This window comes from Elephas maximus, chromosome 15, assembly GCF_024166365.1.
Source record: "Elephas maximus indicus isolate mEleMax1 chromosome 15, mEleMax1 primary haplotype, whole genome shotgun sequence".
Lineage (NCBI taxonomy): Eukaryota > Metazoa > Chordata > Mammalia > Proboscidea > Elephantidae > Elephas > Elephas maximus.
Window position 1 is genome coordinate 56,471,824 of NC_064833.1, and position 24,929 is coordinate 56,496,752.

General features: G+C 35.3%; 1 protein-coding gene across 2 annotated transcripts in view; it reads right to left on the minus strand.

Moving 5' to 3' along the window:
• Positions 1–351: 351 nt before the first annotated feature.
• LRRCC1 (leucine rich repeat and coiled-coil centrosomal protein 1) overlaps positions 352–24,929 on the minus strand; it is a 40,846-nt gene continuing 16,268 nt past the window's right edge. The window contains exons 1-13 of one of the 2 annotated variants that reach the window (XM_049853926.1): positions 22,688–22,739; positions 21,784–21,931; positions 20,239–20,387; positions 15,560–15,764; positions 14,876–15,015; positions 13,773–13,974; positions 13,043–13,228; positions 12,144–12,318; positions 10,966–11,129; positions 6,775–6,983; positions 6,550–6,687; positions 4,964–5,099; positions 352–2,399 (exon numbers count right to left, since the gene is read on the minus strand). In XM_049853926.1, the coding sequence (XP_049709883.1) occupies positions 2,277–2,399; positions 4,964–5,099; positions 6,550–6,687; positions 6,775–6,983; positions 10,966–11,129; positions 12,144–12,318; positions 13,043–13,228; positions 13,773–13,974; positions 14,876–15,015; positions 15,560–15,764; positions 20,239–20,387; positions 21,784–21,931; positions 22,688–22,731 (2,019 nt within the window). In that variant the 5' untranslated portion in view covers positions 22,732–22,739 and the 3' untranslated portion in view covers positions 352–2,276. Of the gene's footprint in view, positions 2,400–4,963; positions 5,100–6,549; positions 6,688–6,774; positions 6,984–10,965; positions 11,130–12,143; positions 12,319–13,042; positions 13,229–13,772; positions 13,975–14,875; positions 15,016–15,559; positions 15,765–20,238; positions 20,388–21,783; positions 21,932–22,687; positions 22,740–23,124; positions 23,319–24,929 lie in introns of those variants that run through there. The other variant, XM_049853925.1, reaches the window with a different exon arrangement.

Consider the following 24,929-nt stretch of genomic DNA (forward strand, 5'->3'; position numbering starts at 1 on the left):
GATGAACATTTTTGTTGTTTCCACCTTTCGGCTGTTGTGAAAATTGCTGCAATGAACATCGTGTACAGGTTCCTGTTTGCATTCCTGCCTTCACTTCTTCTAAGTATATACCTAGGATTGGGATTGCTGAGTCATATGGTAGCTGTATGTTCTACTTTTTGAAGAACCGCCAAACTGTTTTCCACAGAGGCTGTACCATTTTACATTCCCGCCAGCAATGGATGAAAGTTATGGTTTCACTATAACCTTGTCAACACTTACTGTTTTTCCTTTTGTGATCATTGCCATTCTAAAACGGGTGCTTCTGCAAATTTTTTAATTTTTATTGTGCTTTAAGTGAAAAGTTTACAAATTCAGACTCTCATACAAAAATTTATAAACACCTTGCTATATACCCTTAATTGCTCTCCACTTAATGAGACAACACATTCCTTCCCTCCATTTCTTTTCACGTCCATTCAGCCAGCTTCTGACCCTCTATACCCTCTCATCTCCCCTTCAGATAGGAGATGCCAACATAGTCTCATGTGTCTACTTGATCCAAGAAGCTCGTTCTTTACCAGTATCATTATCTATCCTATTGTCTAGTCCAATCCCTGTCTGAAGAGTTGGCTTTAGGAATGGTTCCTGTCTTGGGCTAACAGAAGGTCTGGGGACCATGACCTCTGGGGTCATTCTAGTCTCAGACCATTAAATCCGGTCTTTTTATGAGAATTTGGGGTCTGCATCCCACTGCTCTCCTGCTCCCTCAGGTGTCCTTTGTTGTGTTCCCTGTCAGGACAGTCCTTGGTTGTAGCCAGGCACCATCTAGTTCTTCTGGTCTCAGGCTGATATAGTCTCTAGTTTATGCGGTCCTTTCTCTCGGGCTCATAATTACCTTGTGTCTTTAGTGTTCTTCATTCTCCTTTGCTCTGGATGGGCTGAGACCAATTGGTGCATTTTAGATTGCTCCTTGCTAGCATTTAAGACCCCAGATGCCACTCTCCAAAGTGGGATGCAGAGTTTTCTTAATAGATTTTATTATGCCAATTGACTTAGATTTCCCCTGAAACCATGGTCCCAAACCGACGCCTCTGTTCATTTTTTATGATTTTTTTTTTATTTTGTTGGTGGTGGTTCTAAGGATTTCACTCTGTATCTTAATTTATGGTAGTTGTTTTACATTAATACTAAAAAAAAAAAAAATTTAGTCCAGTAAAATACAGAAACTTTATTCCATTATAGAGCTGTATTTCCTTCCTCCAGCTTTATACTATTTTTGTCATACATTTTGTTGTAAATTTATCAACAGTATTATAATTGCTTTATATAACCTGTCTTCTACTTGAAAGAAAAAAAAAACACATGTATACAGTGTTCTATATTTATCTACATATTTACTATTTCTAATACTCTTTGTTTCTTCCAGTGAATCTGAGTTACTGTCTGCTGTCATTTCTGTTCAGCATTTAGGGCTCTTGTTAGCATTTTCTTTAAGGAAGGTTGGCTAGCAATAAATTTTCTGTCTTTGTTTACCTGAAAATGTTTTTATTTTGTGTTTAAAGAATAGTTTTGGTGGATGTAGAATTACTGGTTGATAGTTTCTAGCACCTCAAGTATGTCATTCACTGCCTTCTGGCTGTTAATTATATTGTTTCTTTTCATGTGATGAATCATTTTGTTCTTGCTCCTTTCAAGATGTTCTCTTTAGGCAACAACGTTTATAAAACTTTAAATGTAATGTTTAATGAAAGAGATCGTTATGAGTGATGTGGAAAAGGCTACTACATATACTTTAAGAATGCCATGTCTTTTATCATAAAGATCTCAAATACTTTTTGGCTACACTTATGTTCTAAGCACTTTAAAAGAAGAGAGCTACGTCAACTAAAGGACAACCAATAAATATACTTCGTTCTTCAACAACACAATAAAGAAACAACGGTGATTAAAATACTTTCCCTCATATAGTCAAAATACTAATCTTAATTTTCATTTACGTATTTATGGGCAAATGTGTAATTACCAAGTAATGCATAGCGCGAAAACAAGAAAAAGTGTCTTAAGTCTAGTTATTTTGAAAGATTTTTTTTCTAATACACATAATGATCAACAATTTATTATAAAAACCTGTATATACAATTAATAAATACCTGATCAAAAGTCTTTTAAAATATATCCAGAATGAAGTGTAAAAGAGACATTTCAAAGTCATAGCAGTTGCTACTGTTACAATATTTAATCATTTTTACAATAGGTTTGCTGGTCCATTTCAATAAGGTTTGTTCTCAAAACCATCAAAATTCTTGCTGAATTTCACTTAGAGCAGAAGCAAGTTGCTTAATTTTTTCTTCCATTGCTCTTCTGTTTCTGGTTGTTTCTTCCAGAAGCCCACGCATTTCTTCTTCAACTTGGTAAACCTAAATCGACATGCAAATTTCCATTTTAATTTCTTAAAGAATATGTGTTTTAAAAATGCATGCTGAAAGAAAAAGTGAAACATTAATTCTTACGCATTTTTTGAACTGTGGCACTCATTTAAAGCAAAGAAGTTTTAGTAAAACATAACTTGTTCAAAATACAGAATGTTTAATAGTATATGATTAATATATATTATCTATTTGGAGCTCAGAAGATTCTTATGAGAAATGTATGGCAATTTATTTTAACTCTATTTTAGAGCTTAGACAATCAAGGTACAGCAAAGGTTAGTATCTGTTCAAGGTTGTACAGCTTGTTATTAGTACTGCGAGAATAGAAATCCAGTTTCTTCCCACTGTTTTATGTTGCTTGTGAATGTTGAGTCATGAGTTCAACATAAACACTCGTTCCTTACAGACTTTCAAAACTGAAATATCCTCCCACCCCAAAGAAATTCTCTCTTTAATGTAGTAGCTTCCATCTCTGCTGCATTTCTACAATTGCTGTTGGTGATTATAAATTACCATCTTTTTGAGAGATCATTTTATCTTTTATCCATAACCTACATTTTTCTTGGATTCTCTGTATTTGGTGTTAACAATAACATTCCTGATACTACTACCAATATGACAATCCTTTTGTTTACTTTTTCTAATCCCTAATACAGACTTCCTAATCTTTTTTTTTTTTTTAGAGAACTAATCTTTCTCCTAATTTAAATTATCACGTCTATGTGATACCTTTTTTCCCTTTACACCAGATTATGACATTTAAACTCTGGTGCCATTTCTCCAACTCTCTCAACAGACACCCTCCTCTGCTGTTACTTCATATTGACCGGAGGTGCACAATGGAACTCAGTATTTTCCCTTTAGCGAAGGGCCTAATTTTATACTTTATTTAGTAGTAGCTGATATATGCTTGTTAAGCAGTCAGTAAATTTTAGATAAAAAATCTGAAACACCTGCTGACTTGAAATAAAGAACCAGACATAGCTCCTTATTCACTGATTATTTCCAAAGAACTTATTCCCTTTTTGTCTTTACATAAACTCCCAAGGAGGCTAATGCTGCTTAATCATACAACTTTCATTGCAATTTCTATGTTATTGTTGTTATGCCATCTAGAAGACTCCAACTCATAGTGACTCCATGTGACAGAGGAGAACTGCCTCATAGGATTTGCAGGCTATAATCTTTAGGGAGGCCTGGTGGCACAGGTTAATCACTTGGCTGCTAACCAAAAGGTCGGTAGTTCGAACCCACCAGCTACTCCCTGGCAAAAAGGTGGTAGTTTGGTTCAGTAAAGATTACAGCCTTGGAAAACCTATGGGGCAGTTCTACTCTGCGCTATAGGGTTGTCATGAGTCAGAATCGACTTGACAGCAATGGTGTTTTTTTTTTTTTTTTTGGTTTAATCTTTACGGGAGCACATCACCAGGTCTCTTCTCCTGCACAGCCACTGGGTGAGTCTGAACCACCAATCTTTTGCTTCACAGCTGATTGCTTAACTGCTGTGCCACCAGGAATATTAATCTGCCTTTCCATTGTTGAACTTTTTTCAGTTGCTGGTTTCTAAATCTCCGCTGTCTTACAGATGCCTTAGTTTCTTATTACCACTTCAAAATCAGGGAAAAATGGAAATTCACAACTGTTACAGCTAGCACATTTCAGCAGAAATCACGTCAGAATCGTCTGTGGAGGTTTAAAATTACCTGGGTCTGATGCCAAACTTAGTGACTGAGTCTGAGGGTGAAGCTTGTGAATGTATATTATTATTAAAAAACTCTGTAGGTTATTCTGATATCTGTCTCTGACTTAGAACTACCCTAAATTCATTCCTTTGTCAATGATTTCAAAATGATAAAGTTGACAGTCTTCAATATTAATAACAAAGTACTCTTCAAAAACTTCTCAAGGTAGCAATGGATTGTGTTTATTAACAAATTCACATTCTCATCCTGCCTGCAGTAACCAAAGGGGCTTCCACCCATGAGACTGGTTAGGGATATGAGCAATTTTTATCCAGAGATTTGAAGCAAGCGCACAACAGGGTCAAACGTGATATTCTGATTACATTAGAATTATGTACAACTAACCTAAGTATTACCAACATCTTTACCTGGTTTCATGATAATTTTGGCAACCTTCTTCGTATCTACAGGCAGTCCCCAGGTTATAAGCGAGAGCTGTTCTAACTGTGCCTTTAAGTCAAATTTCTAAGTCGGTAACAGGTGCATACGGTTCTTATTTAGCCTTTGGTGCAAGAAAAGCTCTAAGTCTTTTCAGTGATTTAAAAGCTGCCCTGCAGCAAGTGAAGGTGATTGTGATGAAGACTTTGTTGTGAGTAGGGACTGGTTCGATAGCTTCAAAGCGAGGGCAAATTTACGTAACGTTAAAGGGCAAGTCTGGGCTGTCCATAAGTCAGATGTTCCTAACGTGGGGGCTGTCTTTATTTGATCATTCAATCATGTGGTCTTTTTCTTCAAAATTCTCAAAGATTCTATTTATTATAAATTTAATCCTGATTATCAAAACCAAAAGGCTACCCTTACTTATGTTACCTTTTCATTTGCAGACTCAATGCATTTCTGCTTTTCACTTGACAGTTGTAACATTTCAGCTTGATGAGCTACAACAATTGCATCAACTTGCTTTTTAAAGGCATCATCCATACTCTTAAGCTTTTCTAGTGCATTCCTTAAAAACAAGCAAACAAAACCATATGTGTGTATAAATTAGGATTTTTTTTTCTTCTCAGATGGCAGCTCTTATATTCATACTTTAGTAGAAACATAATTCAATATTAAGAAAATAACAAAGGGCTACCACAGGGTAGCTAAAGATAAAAGGAGTTCATCACCCAGAAGAATCTGTTAGACAGAAGCAGGACCAAGGCAAAGGAAACATCACTGGAAGCTTATTACGTTTTCATCCTTGGAAAATGAAGAGTGTCCTGTTGCCTCATTTGAGACTAAGGGTATAATTTTTAAGTGCCTTCATAGGTGATGACTAACAATCTTTTTTTCTCCATGTACTTGTAATGTGATAATAATTTGAGAAGTGTATATTGGGTGGACTTAAGTTTATGAACACGTATGTCTGACTTCCCTATTAACAAAATTCTATGTTAATAAACACATTAAATAGGACTCACAAAATTTTAGTGCTAAAATTATCTTAGAGGCAAAAATCCAATTCCTTTGTTTTGATTTGTTCTCTACATGTGAACTGATCATTAATGTATACTACCTATTATTCAAGGTGGCTTGGTTTTAGAAAATAATTGAACAAGTCTAGTTATCTAATTTATAAGCTAAAACCTGTATGTCACCTACAGTATTTTATGGAAACTATATTTGTATACAATACCAGCCAGGTACACATTTCCTTTCCCCTCTTTAGAGCTAGATCTTATCCTCAGCTTGTCCTGTTGTGCAGGCCAACAGCTATCTAGACATGCTCTAGCTTCGTCAGGGGCTAACTGTTCCTGGGAGTCAAGTGGCTTTCTCCTCTAAGCTCTACATAGAACATTCAAAAATATATTAGCTGCTTCCATTCAGAGAAAGTTTGAAAACAACAATAGTAGTAGTAATAAAAATAAAATACTCACATGGCACTTACTGTACTTTTACACAAGTAACACGTGCCTTCTAAGTCTGTTTGCCAATCATGCCCTCCCCCTGTGAGGTATTTTCATAAATGCTGCTATGACATTTTCTACATGTTGCTGTAAAAAAAAAATCAGCACAGTGTGCTTACAAAAATACCGTGCGGTAGGAGGGCACAGTCAGCAAACAATGTAGGAGCATGTTATTTGCATAAAAATATCATATATGGCCATATAACTCTCTCTCTACACAGACACATACATAAACACACAGTTTAAACCTCACATCAAACATTTAAGGTAGGAACTATCATTATCATTTTATAGATCAGGATTTAAAACATAGAGAGATTAATTTGTTAAATTATATCTTTGAGGCTGAGGCAATTTAATTTCTCATGCATGGAAATAAAACATTTGGCAAGTAACTACGTGCTACATATTTTTAGCCCTTTCTTCATTCTTTATACATATCTCATCCATCCTAATTCAGTGTTTATGTTTGAAGATATCTTACATCCTTTAGGATGTTATACTTACTTTTGTATTTCAATACTTTTGTCTCTTTCTTCTTTAAGTTTCCTTTCCTTGTTTTCAAATTTTTCTTTCACTTCTTTTACTTGTGTTTCAAGATGACTTAGAAGTTCTCCTTTATCATGCCACTTCTGATTTAGTGTACTAACATGAGAAGAAATAATTTTAAAAATAAAATTGGTTATAAGAAATAAGTGAGCTACATTTTATTTCTTAATAGGAAACTGATACCTGTAAGCGTTTCTAATTTCTTCAAGTTCTTCTTCCTTTTCTTTTAACTGCTGTTTTAGTTTTCCTCTTCTTTCATTATGTTTTTCTAATTTCTCAATTACAACATCCAGTTGTGAAGATTTTTCCTCAAGTTGTTCTTGAGTGCATTTCTGTATTTCAGAGATCTTCTCTTGTAATGTTTTGATGTCCTCATCTCTTTCTTGTAAACACTTCAAGGAAAAAATCAGTACTTTATTAACCCTAAATGTCTCATTTTCTAGTTTATTAGATATGGTTTAATATTATTATAAAAACTACAAATTAAAAAATAAACTGCCCAATGAGTGCCTTACAAAAAAATTTACAGAACATTTTTAATCACAATCAGAAACATCACCACTACTATGTATTAAGTGTAATTTGGAATGATCAAATCTTTGTCTTATTTATATTTTTTATTTCAGTAAAGTCAGTAATTGTCAGTCACAGAGGTAGATGTGAGAGGAGGGAAAAGAAAGCAGCACGAAAATCTGAAGAGGTGTGTTTAAAGTTTGAAAAACATTCCGCATTCTAATTTTGCATTTGAAAGATATCTGTGTTTTCATGACAGAAACACAACGAAAATTTTAGGCAGCTGATTATGATACATCAAAGACTGATGTCCGCTGTGCACATACTGTACAAATTATACTATTTCTAATGTGTTAAGCAGATGTGTTTTTACGTTATGGTGAGTAAATGTTTTAAATTCAAAATAAAGTTTGATTCCATCACTATTAAAATGTAACAGCCTTACATTCCTGAAAACTTATTTTATCTTCTGTATTACAAGTTAGAGTTTATCCTATATTTATATAATAGAAATAAGAGGAAACGCAAAGAAAGACCAAAACTGTCTTATAAAAAACAAAACAAAAAACAAGTCTTATCTTCTGTATTACAAGTTAGAGTTTATCCTATATTTATATAATAGAAATAAGAGGAAACGCAAAGAAAGACCAAAACTGTCTTATAAAAAACAAAACAAAACAAAAAACAAGTCTTAGGCATTATTAAATGTTTGCACATGTTAGAATCCATATGGGTTATTTCAAAGAACACTTGTTTGTTTTAAGGGGGTGTAAAAAAAAAAAAATTTTTTTTTTTTAATCTGGAAGTCTACAACAGCCCTGCTACACACCAGTACTAAAAACATCAGTCATAACTCTGCAAGTCAAACTAGATGAAATTGGTAGTTCTTATTTTTTACCCTGTTCCTCTCACCAGTCTCCACTGGTTTTTCTTCTTTTTCGCTTTTGGTAAATAGAAAATGGAAACAAACAAATACTGGACAAAGCTAATTTAAGTATGAATTCATAAGTATTTCAAAGAATGTAGTCCAATTCCTCAGTGCATTATATATCTAAAAATTCTAAGCAAAGATGTCAGGTTGTCTTCTAGTCTTGACCAACATTCACATAAAAGTCACGACTTGTTTATTTTCTTCAAGTGATTCTCTGAAGCTCCCGAGACTGAGCAGTCCTAATACATATTATCAGGAATCCATAAAGGGTATAAAAAGATTCTTATGAAATAACCATATTAATAAAAAATAATGAACATCACAGAACCGGACAAATCTTGTGATACTATATGGAAAAGTAAAAAAAAACTAAAATAATAAATTCTGTTTCTAATTTCTATAGTCAGACGCTAAAGATAGACTCTACTTAGTTGAAAACATCAAACTCCAAATTTTACAGATCAGGTCATTAACTCTTTTAAATATTAGTTATGATGAATTTCAGGTGCCCTGGTGGCACCGTGGTTAAAGCACCTGGCTGCTAACTGAAAGGCCGGCAGTTTGAACTCCCGCTACCCCGTGGGAGAAGGATGTGCAGCCTGCTTCCATGCAGATCACAGCCTTGGAAGCCCTACGCGGCACCTCTACTCTGTCCTGTGGGGCTGCTCTGAGTTGGGATCGACTTGATGGCAACGGGTATGGTTTGGTTTTGATAAATACTCATCAAAGAAATTGTGTCCAACTATCTTTGTATCCAAAGGGTCAGCAGTTTGAATCCACCAGGCGCTTCCTGGAAACTCTATGGGGCAGTTCTACCCTGTCCTATAGGGTCGCTATGAGTCGGAAACGACTCGACGGCACTGGGTTTGGGTTTTTTTTGTTTTTTATCTTTGTACGTTACGCAATTAGTTGGAAACTACCATCAATCTCATGATATCTTTGAGGCTGAGGCAATTTTCTTTAAAGTAAATGTACTAAGTCGCAAATCAAAGTTTTTAAGATATGCACTTGCGGTGTTTCATCAATATTGGGTTGAAAATCAAAGCATTTTTTTACATCCAAAATCAAAGACCAAAACCCATCTGTTTTTCTGGATCCACTGTCATTTAGTACTAGTCATTTCCTTCCCAAATTACTCAGAGATTGTTAAGAGGGCGGCAATCTTACCGTAGAAGTTGTCAGTGATGCCCAAAACATTGTATTTATATCTCTGAATATCATGTTTTGCTCTGTATTGTTTTTTTAGGTTTTTTTTTTAATTTGCATTTTTTCTAAAACTCTGGCAAATCTATACGTAACACAATAGCCACCACTTGGACACTCTTCATGTGTACCATTCAGTGACACTGATTATGTTCATCATTGCTTAACCATCACTGCCATCTACTTCTATCACCAGGGAAGCGCCGTGTTCCCGAAGCAGTGAGTCCCCTTCTCCCCTCAGCTAGAGTTTAAAACAACAACAAAAGGCTTATTGCTAAAAAATTTCAGTAATAACTTTGAGTGCAGCTTTGCACATATGATAGTTATCTTGGACATTCTGAAGATACTGAAAGTAAAGCTTTGAGCGGGTGAGCCCCAGTGGAACCAGTTATTGTGACACACAGCATTTACAGTTTAAATCTAGCGATAGATATAGCAAGAGTAACAAATATGTTTATTTTTTGAACTTGACAAGCTCTCAGAGTTTCTTGAAAATGATTTAAAAAAAAAAAAAAAGAATCCAATCTTACCCAGTTATAGTTATTCTAAAGGGTGAGTTCCTAACTTGATGGCTGAATATCCTAACCAGAAGTTTCTTAAAAACTCTTAGTTATCTTCACATCTTAAGAGACAATATCTAAGAGAAAGCTTTGGAATTCAAATTTGATTCAGTGCCCAAGGTAACTTTCAGAAGATTTCTTTGGAGAACTCTCAGGTAGGATCCTTTGAAACAAGTGGCCCTGTTAGTTTTCAGTTTTAAGATAGGCTACACTGAAGAAGGGAAACCCTGGTGGTGTAGTGGTTAAGTGCCATGTCTGCTAACCAAAAGGCTGGCAGTTCAAATCTGCCAGGTGCTCCTTGGAAACTCTATGGGGCAGTTCTACTCTGTCCTCTAGGGTCACTATGAGTCGGAATCGACTCAATGGCAGTGGGTTTAGTTTTTTTTTTTTTGGTTATATTGAAGAAGGTAAAAACAGGTTCCCTTGGAAGCAAGTATCAATCTTTTACAACCTCTTCAACATGAAATGGTAGGTTTTGTCACAATTTTGAGAAATGATTCAGCAACACTGGAAGATAATAAAAAATGCTGTAAAAGGGTTGTTGTTCAGTGCCACTGAGTCCTTTTCCACTCATAGCGACCCCATGTGACAGAGTACAACTCTCCCGTAGGGTTTTCATGGCTATAATCTTTACAGAAGTAGATCGTCAGGTTGAACCACCAACCTTGAGGTTAACAGCCAAGTGCACCACTAAGGCTTCTTTTTAAAATGACGTTTTAAAAAATGTCAACTTTTTTATGATTCCTAATCCTGTATTGATACTCAGTATTTCTATTTCAAATGGCAATATAAATTTGAAGTAAAATTCATTTCAAGCTAATAAATATCATACCCAAAAAATCCGTTGCTGCTGAATCGATTCCGACTCATAGCGACTCTATAGTACAGAGTAGAACTGCCCTATAGAGTTTCCAAGGAGTGCCTGGTAGATTCGAACTGCCGACCTTTTGGTTAGCAGCCGTTAACACTTAACCACTATGCCACCAGGATTTCCAAATATCATATAGCACTTTGAAAAGAGGCAAATATTATAAAAGAAATCCATACTATTGTATCCTAAATTCCACAAGAGTTAGGAATCATTGAGACAAATACTTTTGGGTACTTTGACCCATTGATTTCCAAACCACCATATGCTCTTTTTCCAAAATAAAATGTCGAACTTACGCCTTTCAATTTTCTAATGGTTTCAGTTTGGTCTTCTATGATTTTACTCTTAATTCTTAAAGCATCACAATCACGTTCATTTGCCTTTCGCAGAGATTCATTCTCTCTACATAAACCTTCAATTTTGGCCTCTAAATTTCCATGATTTTGGGCCATAGCAGCTCCTAAGAAACAAATATCATCAGTAGTAGACTTAACAGACTTTGGAGGCTTTGTATTTTATGAAAATCCAGTTTAACAATGCGTAACAATAAAAACAAAAACTGAAATAAAGAAACAAAATATATAATACTATAATTGAAGAGAAAGAACAAAAACGCCTGTTTAAGATCTGTGGCAATTTATCTAAAATCATGAATAAAGAGAAGACCAGATAACTCAGACATATAATAATTAATTGGTTATGTTATGGCATTCAACAAACAAAATCATATTAAAAATTTCTACATGGAATGGAAAAATGAGCAATGCTACATTAGGGCCAACATCTAGCTACTTGTGATTTTTAAGGTATCTAGGCTACAGCTGCTAACCAAAGGGCTGGCAGTTCGAATCCACCAGGCGCTCCTTGGAAACTCTAAGGGGCAGTTCTATTCTGTCCTATAGGGTCGCTATGAGTCGGAATAGACTCGACGGCACTGGGTTTGGTTTTTGTTTTTTTGAGGAATACCATAAAATAGTGTACATCTCTTGCTTCATGGTGATTGGAAAAGGAATGAGGTTGAGGATTTCCTATACCTAAAGTATTTTTATTCCTACACTATTTTACATTACTGCATGCAAAGTAGGGTACATGTCACAAATATGTGAATAAAAAAAAGGAATGCTGCATACTATACAAAGAATTTAAAACAATTGCATAAAAAATATTTCCAACAACTTATTTAACTGTAGCATTGTAAAGGTATACTTGTTGAAAAAGTGGCCAAATTATTTTGGGAAGAAAACAAAAATAAAAAAATTAGGAATATAACTTTTTGATTGCCGTAATAAATTATTTCCCACTAAGAGGCACTTCACTCCTCTTTGGCTAGCAAACGTCTACTTATCCTTTCAGATGAAGAGTTGCCTTTCTTGGCTTCTGTAAGCAGAGTTAAGCCCTTCCTTCTCTGTCCAATACCCAAATTTGTTGGCTTCTAAGAATGGGCTATTTCCCCTTGAAAATGTGAGAATTTTACCCTGTTGTGCCAGCTCATGTCCCCATACTTTTCTTTCTGTTCTTAAGCCATGAATTAGTGATTCCTTGGCTGCTAGCTCGGAAATAAGTTGGACTTTTTCTTGCTTGAGAAGTTCAATTTGAATACTCTTCTGCTTGTCATCTTCAATCAAAAGTTCAAGAGTGTTCAGTTGATTCTGTATATCCCCCCAAAAATTGAAAATAATGTGAGTTATGTAAATTTTTTTTCCTCTTGAAAAAAAAAAATGTTATTTAAACAAAGTAAATGTTCCCAAATTTTACATCATAAAAAGTTTTAATTTTATTAAAGATAAATGTAGACCATGGAATAAAAAGTCAAATTTTAACAGGATCTTTCTTTAAGACTTATGCCAGTATCTTAAAAGAGCAACTACAACCTGTAATATCCCAGATTTCTTGCCAAGCATTTATACCAATAGTTTAAATGCCTCTTTCAGGAAGTAAATTATCTTGGGCAAAATAGCACTAATGTTTAAAATGGAGACAACAGCAATAAAGAAGTTAAAACTATTATAGTTCTGTATAGCTAAAAACAGTAACCGTAATCATACAATTAACATCAGCAATTCAAGTAGTATTTCTCAAACTTAAATCAAGAGTATCACCTTCACAATTTTTGCTGTATTACTGTAAAACTGAAAGCTACTTACCTAATATATCTCTTAAAATTAATTTGCTGATTTTACTTAAGCACTATTTTAGTGTTAGCAATGTATCTGTGAAGTCATAGGTTTACTCTCCTAGTTACATTACTTATGTACACCATGATAAATAACTAGTATCACTTAAAAGTTCATTTTGTGTGCTCCTAAAATCATAACACACTTAAGAAAATGATACACAAAGTTAAAAAGGAAATACAATATTACTGTGCCTTACCTGTAAGTTTGCTGCTGTTTCCTGTTTTGATTTGGAAACTTCTGCAAGTTTTGTTTTCTGTTCCTTTACCATAGAGGTCAGGTCTTTAATTAAAGAGGAAGATTCATTTTCTTTTCGCTGAGCCCAAACAAGAGCATGCTTGCTCTTTGCTAATTCAGTTGCGACATTTTCAAAACCATCTTTAACCTACATTTCAAAATTGCATTATAAGTAACAGTTCTCCAAATATTTAGAAAATCTGTTTCGGGAAAAAGTTTACTTCTTTCCATTTTAGAATCAATTTTAGCACAAGAGTAAAAGTCAGGGATAATTCACTCTATTCTGCCATTGTAACACAAAAGTAGCCATAGATAATATGTGAACAAATGTGCATGCCAGTTTTCCAACAAAATTTTATTAAAAAAAAAAAAAAACAACAGGAAGTGGGCCAGATTTGGCCTAGAGGGCCTTAACTTACCAGCCCCTGCTCTATAGTAATAGCAGATAATTCAGGTTCCCAACTCCTATTCCAGTGCTCTCTTTACTTCACCATTTATGATCTTAGGTTTTACAATGGTACTAATGTATAGCTAATCCATTTATGTTAGGAACTAAGGTTGTAAGAATGTAGGTAATTTGCTAAAGTCGTATAGCCAATATGTAAATACAGCCCAGATTCTAAAATATAGTCCTCTCATCAAATGGTATCTTGCTGATTGTTTTCAATAAAGAGCTAGATGCCAATTCTTACATCTTTAAATCTTCTGGCTTCGACAGTTAACGCAATACGGAATTCATCTTCTAAATCCATATACTGCTGGACTAACGTATTGATTTTCTCTTGATATTCTTTTACATCTTGCTCATGCTTGCTCTCTTGTTTGGCTATTTCTTTAGCTAAGGCATCCTGGAAGTCAGCTTCACTAAAAAACGCCCTTGTTTCAAGTTCTTTCCTGGAATAAGAAACAAATAAAAATCACAGGATGCCGTCACCTGAAAAGAAAAATTTTAAAGGTTTTTAAATAGCTCTTAAATATTCCACATTCACTATCATGAATCTAAGATCAGCTCCCCACTTTCAGCACAGAAATTAGGCACAGGATGGCAGATAGAATAAGAAAGGGTTTTATTTGATTCTGTATTCAATGCTGATGGGGATAAGTGGAGTATGTAAAAGCTTCACTGAGATAGTTCAGATCATTCTATGGCTTCTGAAATTCTTTACATGTATTTGCAGAAGTCAGGATCTGCTTTACATCATCTACTTTGGCTCAGTCTTTGGCATACAATAAGTATAGTCTGATTTGGACTGATAGTTGGTTAATACAAAAAGTCAGTTAAAGTATGAACTTATTTACCAATCTTTTAATACAAGGCCAATGTTTTCTATTATGTGAGCTCATTCTCAGAAGTCCTCCACTCTTTGCATAAATCAAACCCATAATACAAAACTTACTATTTCTAGTTTTGGTTTCTTTAAAATGGAACTTAGACATTTGTGAAGCAAACTAAGTCCAAAATTCCAGATTTTGTGTGATTATTTCCCTCTAATTTCCAATAGTTGTCTCACTCACACATATTATGACAACAAAAACAAAAACAAAAAACACTGACAATATAGGCACCACCTATCTGTCTTCAGGATACTAGTTCTTTTTCTGAACAAGCTACTAGTTCTTGCTGTAAGACTGATTAAATGTGTACATGAACATGGCATTTTCTATGAGCTAGTTCTGCCAGACTTCACACCACTGCCCAGTCACAATCTATTTTTAGGTTTTAGAGAAAAAAAGTAGTAGCCTTCTTTTTCTACTTTTTAAATGTCAATATTTTTCTGGTATATTTTTCATTTACCTGTGTTCTTGTTCTTTCAGTGCAAAAAGTTCATGAAGCTGTTGCAACTTTTCCTTTTCTTGACGAAGAGAATTTCTAAGTAAGTTTATTTCTCTATCGGCAGCTGCAGCTTTGAGCTCCACCTCTTGAATAAGTCTTACCTGAGTAAAACATATGCAATTACAATTATTTTAATGCCAGTTTACAAAAGAAAAGTGCCTTATATAAATAAAAGGAACTATTGACTAAATTGATTTTCAAAGTTTACCAATTTAATGATACTATACGGTCACACACGAACTACAACTTTATAGCCATTAAACACACCAGCTTTAACTATTGCTTAGTTGCATCAGAGACAACAACAACAAAAAAAAATCATCAGATACCCAGTGAAAATTTCCATTCCGAAAGCATGAAATTAAATTCCTTCAAGCACTCCAAGGAGACTTAAAAATTAGCTCTCAGAATACAAGCCTAACAACCTGCACTGTTTCTACCAACTCTTCTTGTAATTGCTTTGTGCAAGCACCAGTAGCTTTAATTTAGAAATCATTCAACAAGGTAAATTGTTATATATTTACCTTAATTTTTACATGTAGCCCAGCATCTTTTTGGTTTACTATAATGGTATAATTCGTTTCAAGACAGAAGCTATGAATTTGTGTTAATCCATGTGACTAATATATTAAAATAGAGAAATACCTGTGCCGTCTGCTGATAAAATTTTTGCCTCTCCAATTTTTCTAATGCTTTTTCCAGGGTTCTTAAGTCTTTAACATGACCCTCTTGTTGATCTCTGGCTTTAAGTAATTCAACAGTTAGTTTTTTAATTTCACTTTGAAGTGTGTGAACCATAACTTCCAGTTGTACTTTGGAATTTCTCTCTTTATAAATAACTTCCTTTAGCCTAAAGCAGAAATAAAATGTAGCTTTAAGTAACTGTCCATAAAAAAATGATAAAAATTATAATTTATGTTAAAGCTTACATTAAAGATTTGAAGTATGTTTCAAACTCTCAGAGTAAAAAATGATTGAGAAACAAAGTAATATACCTTTCCCCATCCCTGAAACTAATGATGACAAAAGGGAAAAACAGTCTACATAAATTAATGAAACTTTACCTAATGTGAACTTCATTATTCAACAGCAAAGCTCTACTAAACACATAATTTATTTCAGGCATTGTGCTAAGTGTGGGCTTAAAAACAAACAAGATGAATAAGATTTAGTCTGTACCTTCAAGAAGCTCAATATCTAGCACAGGGATCAGACACATGTATTTATAAAGCCATGTGACAGAAGTGCTATATGAAAAGCTACCTTGGAGTCAACTTTGACATGTACTGGTCCTAGCCCTGTTATTAGTTAAGAACCCTTTGATTACAACGCAAAAGTCTTAACGAGGTTAATAGGGAGAATTTACTGGCTCACAAAACCAAACTCAGAAAAGGATGGTACAGTGCAATGGGTTTCTTATATACGGCCTTTCTGGCCCTGGGCTGCAGCCTGCCCTGTGACTGGTCTGTTTTACTTACCTTGCAGGGACTGGTTGGTTTACCTATGTGTAAAACCATCCAATATGACGGTGCAACTTGTAGTTCACTGAGGAGACTGGTTGGTTTGTGGTCCTGCTGGAGGACCACACCTTGAAACTGACAAGGACTTTGCTTATATAAGCAGATAACCCCACAGAGGTTTGGAGAGGGGAAAAAGGGAACCTCAAGACCAAGAGCCTGGAGTAGAATGGCTTGGACTCATGGTTCCTGCATGAGGAACTTTCTAAAAAAGCTGTAATATGGGCCAAGGGCTATAATGCTGAAAATGGCAAGAGGCCTGGAAGGTACCCAGAGGAAAAGTCAGCTGTGACAGGCCCAGAAGGGGGCCAGCGGCTGAAAAGGGCCTGAACGGTAGAGAGCTGTCTGCAACTCCTGATCAAGAAGTGCACTAGCTTGGAGTACTTTTGCTCCAAGGACTACCCTGTGAGAAAGCTGTCCTGATGGATGAATGGCATCCAGTCTCCTGAGTTGTATCCTATTACTTCCAAGTTGCATTCTATTCCAAGTCGTCTTCTGATAAACCATTTAACTGTAAGTATAGTGTGTGAGTTCCATGAGATGTCACAGCAAATTACTGAAGCCAGTGGGGGAAAGAAAAGTGCTGAGGGGAGGGAGAGTGTCAGAGATGATGGACTGGCACAGCAGCTAGGAGAAGGTGGAAATCTGGGACATATGCAACCTCTGCCTCATAGGAACTAGCCTGTGCTGATTCCCATTCATGAAATTATGTGTTTATATGGGGTGGCACAATTCTGAACGACCATGGAAACCAAGGACATGAACACAACCAGGCCCCTCAGTCTCTGGTTCTCTGCATGATGGCTTCAGTTTTTCCTACTGCAGGCTTCTTTATGTGTGTCAAGGGAAGTATTGGTGGTGGGGTGGGGGGAAGGCACAAACATCACTGGGCTCACATTCTAATTGCTCAGGGAGCTAAACAGGAAAGGCTACCTTTCTCTGCCTCAACACAGGAGAGTTCTAGGGAAGGCTCTGATAAGTACAGTTTGGTTCACATGCCCACTGCATGAACTGATCACTGTGGGCTAAGGCATTATGATTTACTCAGCTTGGGACAGGTGCTCACCCCCGGATCAAATATCATAGGCAGAGAGGCAGTTTATAGTGGAACACAAGTCCAGTGTTTGGAAAGGGGGGACGGAATAGCAAAGACACAGCCACCCGAAGGAATTATTGAGGTAGGCAACAACTCTAATGTACATCTACTGTAATTTCTAAGCCGTATTTGAAAAAATTTTATATATCTATCAACGTATATATTATAGTCATTTCTCCAATTTTTGTCCTTACCATCTCTTCCTTGCCTTTGACAGTTATCTCCAAACCAGTCTTCCTGTGTTTACTCTCTCAAACTCCACTTTGGTATGCTGTATCAAAGAGTTTTGCATTTTATTCTGTGGATTATATAGGAGATGGGGGCAGAAAAGCTATGGATGAGGAGAACTAAAGCAATTATCTAAGCAAGAGATAAGGGACACAAAAAGATAAAGATAACCATTTTGGGGTACAGAGGAAACAGTTTCAACATATTTTAAGAAGTAGAATGAAGAAGATAACAACACTAACTGGCTGCAGGATATGAGAAAGAGAAAGGAAGGAACAAAAACGACCTCTAGATTTCTACCTTTGATAGCTGACTGCATAGGACAAGACACTATTTATAGGACCAGAAATACAAGAAAGGAGCAGGACCAGTCTATCTGGAGACAACCTATAACTTGAGATTCTTATGAGCACTGTAGGCAAAAAGAACCCTGGTGATGCAGTGGTTAAAGTGCTCAGCTGCTAACCAAAAGGCTGGCAGTTCAAACTCATCAGCTGCTCCATGGGAGAAAGATGTGGCAGTCTGCTTCCATAAAGACTAACAGCCTTGGAAATCCTATGGGGCAGCTCTACTCTGTCCTATAGGGTTGCTGGGAGTCAGAATCGACTTGACGGCAGTGGATCTTTTTTTTTTTTTATTGTAGGCAAGGCATTTTTAATAGATTATTAGGAAGTCTGGATAACAGATTTGGGAGCTTACGGGTTAGGTATTAAAACTATAGTAAATAAGATCCATTTTTTGAGATAACAAATACTCATAGAATGCTACCTAGGTACTAGATCCTGTGCTAGGTGTTAAGGCCACAGAGTCCCTACCAAGGCACGTAACAGAACATGAGGACTCATGAGAATCTAATCCCAAACATTCGGGTTTAGATAAAAGTGGAATCCAAAAGGAATAAGGCTCAATTTTCAAAAGAACAATGAAAATGTAACATGGGAAAGTACATAGTAAAGTTAGAAATGAAGTGTGCACAAAGCCTTCCAATTTAAACAGAATCTAGCTGACAGTCCAGACACAGCCTCCTCTAGTATTTCACTAAATAATACCTACAATACAGAATAAAACAAAAATTTATATGACTAAAAACGAGAGATGACATAATGCCAAAATCAGGGAGGAAATTTAATTATACAGCAAATGGAACTAAATTAAAACAACTCATAGAACACTCAGACTTTGCCTCATGAAACTGCATCTTTCTTAAAAAAGGAAGACATCCTCTCTCTTCCACCATCTGTCTGTAACTCAGAGTCACAAGGTCTCTATAAATCTATCGCTACAACAATCTTGGCTACCTACCGTAAGAGTGCTGTTTTTCTAAGGTGGACAGAATACTGTTAATATATTCATCCTGTCCTTTCCCCTCACCCAGCATCTGCTTCTACCAACTCAGAGACAGTTTTTCCAAGACACAAATACAGCAGGAAGATGGTGGGCAGTGGCGTAGGATGAGTGACAGCATAATACACCACAGTCTGCGTAATTAAACGGTTCTCAATTAATACATGTTCAGTATTGTAGCTTTCCTTGTCTTCATGGGTATAGGGTATGACACAATTAGGTAGTGGGGTAGAAGATACCACCTAAGCATCACTAAACCTGTGGGTAAAACACCTAAAAGAAACTGGCAACTGGGCTGAGAGCTTACTATTCAATTAAGATCATCATAGGAAGGAAATTATTCACTGCACCATGGGGTAGCAAACGGAAGCAACAGCAACTTCCCAAACCCTGTTTGTCAGCAAACATCAAGGCTAAAAATCTAGTGTACATTCAAGGATAAGAAGAGATTAAAACAACAGGAATCTTATGGAAAAATCTCATCACCCCTTGAGTAAAAGCATAATTCAGAAATAATTAGCTACAGGAAATAGAAGAAAAAAATTACTTTAATTGCAGAAAATGGTACGGTATTCTCATAGGATGGAATAAGATAGATCTGTATTAAAGAACACGATTAAAAAAAAAAAAAGAAAAGAAAAAACTGGAGATGAAATGGCTGAGTTGGAAAAAAATGAAAATACTAGAAAAAACTGGGGTTATCGACTTGACAGCAATGGGTTTGGTTTTTTTTGGTGATCTGATACTAAAGTCCACTGTAGAAGACAAATATGTGACAGAGACTGACTATGGCCTACAAAGCCTAAAATATTTACCACCTGAGACTTTATAGAAAGTTGGCCAATCTCTGCTCTAGTCTCTTGTGGTTCTTATAATACTTATTTGCTTCTATTTCTGATACCTCTCAGCTTAAGGTAAACAGATGGAGGGCTCAAATAAATGTAATCTGAATTCCTAGTTTATATAAAAAGCTAATAAAGCACTAACTCTCTTAGCCAAGTCAGTTTAAATTAAAAAAACCCACATATATTGTATTTGATTATACTACAGCTAGTTTAAACTTAGGCAAGTTTAAACTTTCAGTTCCAAGTTTAAACTTTCAGTTCCAATCTTCATACTGAGGCATACCTTTCCCTTACCTATCTGTGGTAAGCAGAGCCAAGCTATGAACATCTTTCTTTTCTTTTGCATTCTTGTGCAGTTCACTGATATAATCAATAAGTTTCTTTTCAGTTTGTTGAGCTTTCCATCTCTTCTCTCTCTCTTGATCTAGTTGTTCAACAAGGGACTGAAAGAAAAGTGTTATGTGAACTTAGGAAAGTTCCCTAAACTTTCAATCCTCAATTTTCTCATTTGTAATATAGAAATAACAGTACCTATTTCAAAAGGCTGTTGTGAGAAACAAATCAATGTAAGAAAAACATATAAAACAGTGCCTGACACATAACAAATTCAATAAATGTTAGCTGCTATCATTGTTGTCATAACTATTTCTCTCAATATTAATGCTTCCACATTTGAGAACAACGAGAGGAAACCCATAAGCATGAAAGGTGTGAATATTTTAAACGGTAATTCTATTATTTGAAAAATAGTACACATTAAAATCAGGTATGACCAGTACCTGAACAAGTAATATATGGGCAAGTTAGTGAAAAGTATAAAGTAACAAACTTGTACTAAAAATTACCACAACATGAGAATAGTTAAGGCAAACACTGAAGAATTTTAAAGTTGGCTGCCTCTTGATCTGGAGTTCATGGGCCCAATACTGGGAATCAAGATAGTTCATGAAAACATTAAAATTATATACAAATTTTGTGTGTGTGTAAAAGTAGATTTCCCCGAGGACAGGACTCACAGAGCTCCTTAGATGTTTAAAGTGGTCTGAAATACAAAAAAGTTAGGAACCACTACTTTAAGAAATAAAAAACCAAAACCAAACCCAGTGCCGTCGAGTCGATTCCGACTCATAGCGACCCTATAAGACAGAGTACAACTGCCCCATAGAGTTTCCAAGGAGCGCCTGGCAGATTCAAACTGCTGACCCTTTGGTTAGCAGCCGTAGCACTTAACCACTACACCACAAGGGTTTCCTTTAAGAAATAAGGATTTGAAAATTTAGAACATACACCTTTACCTTTAAAGGTGAAAAGGGCCCCAGATATTATCTAGCACCATCATTTTTTTCCCCCGAAATGAGAAAAAGACAAAAAAAGTTAAGTGACTAGTTAAAGGTCACTGAACTTCCCATTATAATTAGCTTCTCATTTTTAGAAATTTTCATTTCTGAATTATCAAAAAAACTAGTGAAATCTAAGGTTTTGTTATATTTAGATTTTAATTATAACCTAAAATAGAGCTAATCGTGGGAGAAAAATTTGAGTTTTATTTAAATTAAAAAAAAAAGTTTTTTTTTTACAAGTATGTAACAAAATGATTTCATCTAAACCTAATTTTGAATAAATGCATAACTTCCAATCCTTTAAAAATTATACAAAACAGTAACATAGCACAAAATCTGGAAATACGAGGAAAAAATAACTCATTCATTCACATTATTTCAATAAAATGACAATCAATATTTTTTCCCTCATGAAAACATGCATGATTTCTCTCGGAATAACTTTGTATTTAAAACTAAATCATTCACATCCATTTTTTCTTAATCTCCTAACTCATACCCGGTAAGTGATGTCTTCTGAGCTACTTCTGTCTACTTTAATTATTTCATTCCTCTGTCCTTCTGATTCTGCTAATGTATCACAGTTCGCTAAAGATGATCTTACATATAATTCTTTAAAGTAAGGTTGTCTCATTTTACGATTACAACTGCAAAGAATAAAACAGGAAAGAACAGTATTCATATTAGTTTTCTCAAACATTGACATTTGTAGACATATGTTAACAGCTTTAAAAACGGAGTCCTCAAAATAAAAAACAACAGTAACTTGAATAGATAACTATCCTAAAAACGTTCAATTTTCAACATACATAAGGTAGGGAAGAAATCCTGGTTATAGTCATAATACATTTAAAAAGTATTTTCAATATTTGGGAAACCGTGGTGGCACAGTAGTTAAGAGCTATGGCTGTTAACCAAAAGGTCAGCAGTTTGCATCCACCAGGTGCTCCTCAGAAACCCTACAGGGCAGTTCTACTCCATCCTATGGGGTCACTATAAGTTGGAATCAACTCAATGGTCATTGGTTTTTATCAATACTTGGGACCATGATAAGATGACACCAAGAACTTAGAAAAGCGGTAAATATAAAATTACCTTTTGAGAGTTAAAAGCTTAAAACTGACACACAATGGACCAGAGTGGATAGGTTATGTCACTAGCCAGAGACCAAAGGATTCCAGGGTAATATGCCCTGACCATGAATGAATGAACTGAATGATTAAATGTATATATAAGAGTAAATGAGCAGCTAGGGAAGAATTAAAACAATAAAAGCATACTTTTTGAAAAAGGAGGATTACAAAGGCAAAAAGCTGAACTGTACCTATCCCAGGGTATAGTCTATTCTGAACCACTGTCATGGTGACCTCTATTATGAAAACACAAGCATCAGGCTATCTTACCCTGATGCATTGAAGATGATCATCTTATATTCACCTTTGATCATAAGCTCAGGAAGTATTATCTAATTAGGATTCATCTTCTCATCTAGATCTGCCCACAGAGAGAGAAAAGGTTGGTCATGTAGACTAAGGAATATCTGGATTCTATGACAGCTTTATTTCCCACTGTATATGAATTCAATGGAATTTTGGTTTTATATGTTATTTTCACAATTTAGGTAGTGAAAATCTATCACAGAGAAATGTGTCCTCTCGTATAAATTTATATGAATGTACTGACCAAATCTAAGCCAGAAAGACTAAAAAGTCAAATCTTTGATCTTAGTAAAGTGACATATATCACCATGAGTTAGCTTTTTGAAAGAAGCCATAATATTACTTTTGACTGTAGGCCTTATCTGAATTTCTGAAATGACAATAAAAAAAAAAATAGATACCTTATAAAAGGGCTGTTTTTACTGTGGTGCTTAATAGTTTGAGTAGTTTTGGAATAATACGGGATTTTTGATCTTCGAGAAATTTTTCTATTGATTTCTTTTCTGTTTCCACAGTCACTTTCGGAAGTCACATCTGTCTCTCTTTTTGGTCTGAAGTCTTTTTCAGGAACATTATCTATTAAAGACTTAGACGTCTAGAATAAGACAAACAAACAAACCAACCCAAAGTCTGTTAAAAGCTCAAGTTAATATAAAAAAAGCTTTAAAATTTGAAATTTCCTAAAGTATTATGACTTGTTACAAGATTAAGGGTTTACAAAACCAGATATGTTTGAAATTAAAGACAGGAGAATTCAGCTGCTGGTATGGGCAAGTAAGCTCCTATCAGGTTGACCATCCCACAGAAAACAACTATAAATGCTGGAAAAAATAGAAACCAAACCAAACATAAATGCTGGAAAAAATAGAAACCAAACATAAATGCTGGAAAAAACAGAAAGCAAACCAAACATAAATGTTGGAAAAAATAGAAAGCAAACCAAACCAAACAAAAAGTACCTGAAGGCCCTAAAAAAGTAAACAAAAGCAGGCTTAACCTAGAGGGGAGCTGACACTTGGAAAAATGGACTACAATGAGATATTTTTGTTTTTATGGTTTTTAATCCAAGGGTATATTTCAATTGGCATCAAGTAGGGGGGTCTAAAACACAGAAAAACCAGACTTTCAGGTCTGTAGAACTAAAGGAAAATATGAGTGTAGACTGCTAGTAGCCCACTAAAGGATAAAAGACATGAACTGAGATTTGAAGTGCTGCCTAACAGACAAATTTATAGTTTGAATCAAACCAAGTTAAATTCTTGCTAAAACAAAAATATCAACTCTTTGGAGGAATATGAGAACCAAAAATCTCTACCACATTTAAAATGTCTAGGATACAATTCAAAATTACTCACCATATGAACCAAAAAAATACAGCCTATTCTCAAGAGAAAAGGCAATCAATGGAAAACAAACCTGGTATGTCCCAAATGGTGAAACGAGCAGCCAAGAACTTCAATACAGTGATACCATGCTCAATGAGATAAAACAATATGCTTGTCATAAATGAAAAGATAAAAAACACTCAGCAAAGAAATAAAAACTATAAAAGATGGATCTATAACTGTAAACTATGTCTGACGTAAAAACTGACTGGCTTAACAGCAGAGTAAGGTGATACAGGAAAGAGTAAATTAATTTGAAGGCAGTTCTATGGAAATTATTCAACATGAAGAATATAGAAAAAGATTTATAAAAATGAACAGAATCTCAGGGAATTGTGTAACAATATCAAAAAGTCTAACATACTATAATTGGTGGTGAAATCCCAAGCAGGGTAAGAGGGCAAACTTAACTGATGAATATTTTGTGTGTTCCTATTGCTCCAACCAGCTGTTCTGTTTCTCTCCCTCTCCTTAGGCATCTGTTTTCCCGAGACACAATATTGAAATTAGGCCAACTGATAACCCTACAACGGCCTCTAAGTGTTCACGTGAAAGGGAGAGACTCACATCTCTTAAATTTAGTGAGGAAGGCACGTAAAAGGCCGAGATAGGCTGAAAGCCAGCCTCTTGCACCAGTTAGCCAAATTGTGAATTCAAAGGAAAAATTCTTGAAGAAAATTCAAAGTGTTACTCCAGTGAACACACATGAATGGCAAAAAAGTGAAACAGCCTTATTGCTGATACGGAGGTTTTAGAGGTCTGCATAGAACATCAAACCAGCTACAACAGTCCCTTAAGCCAAAGTCTAATCCAAAGCAAGG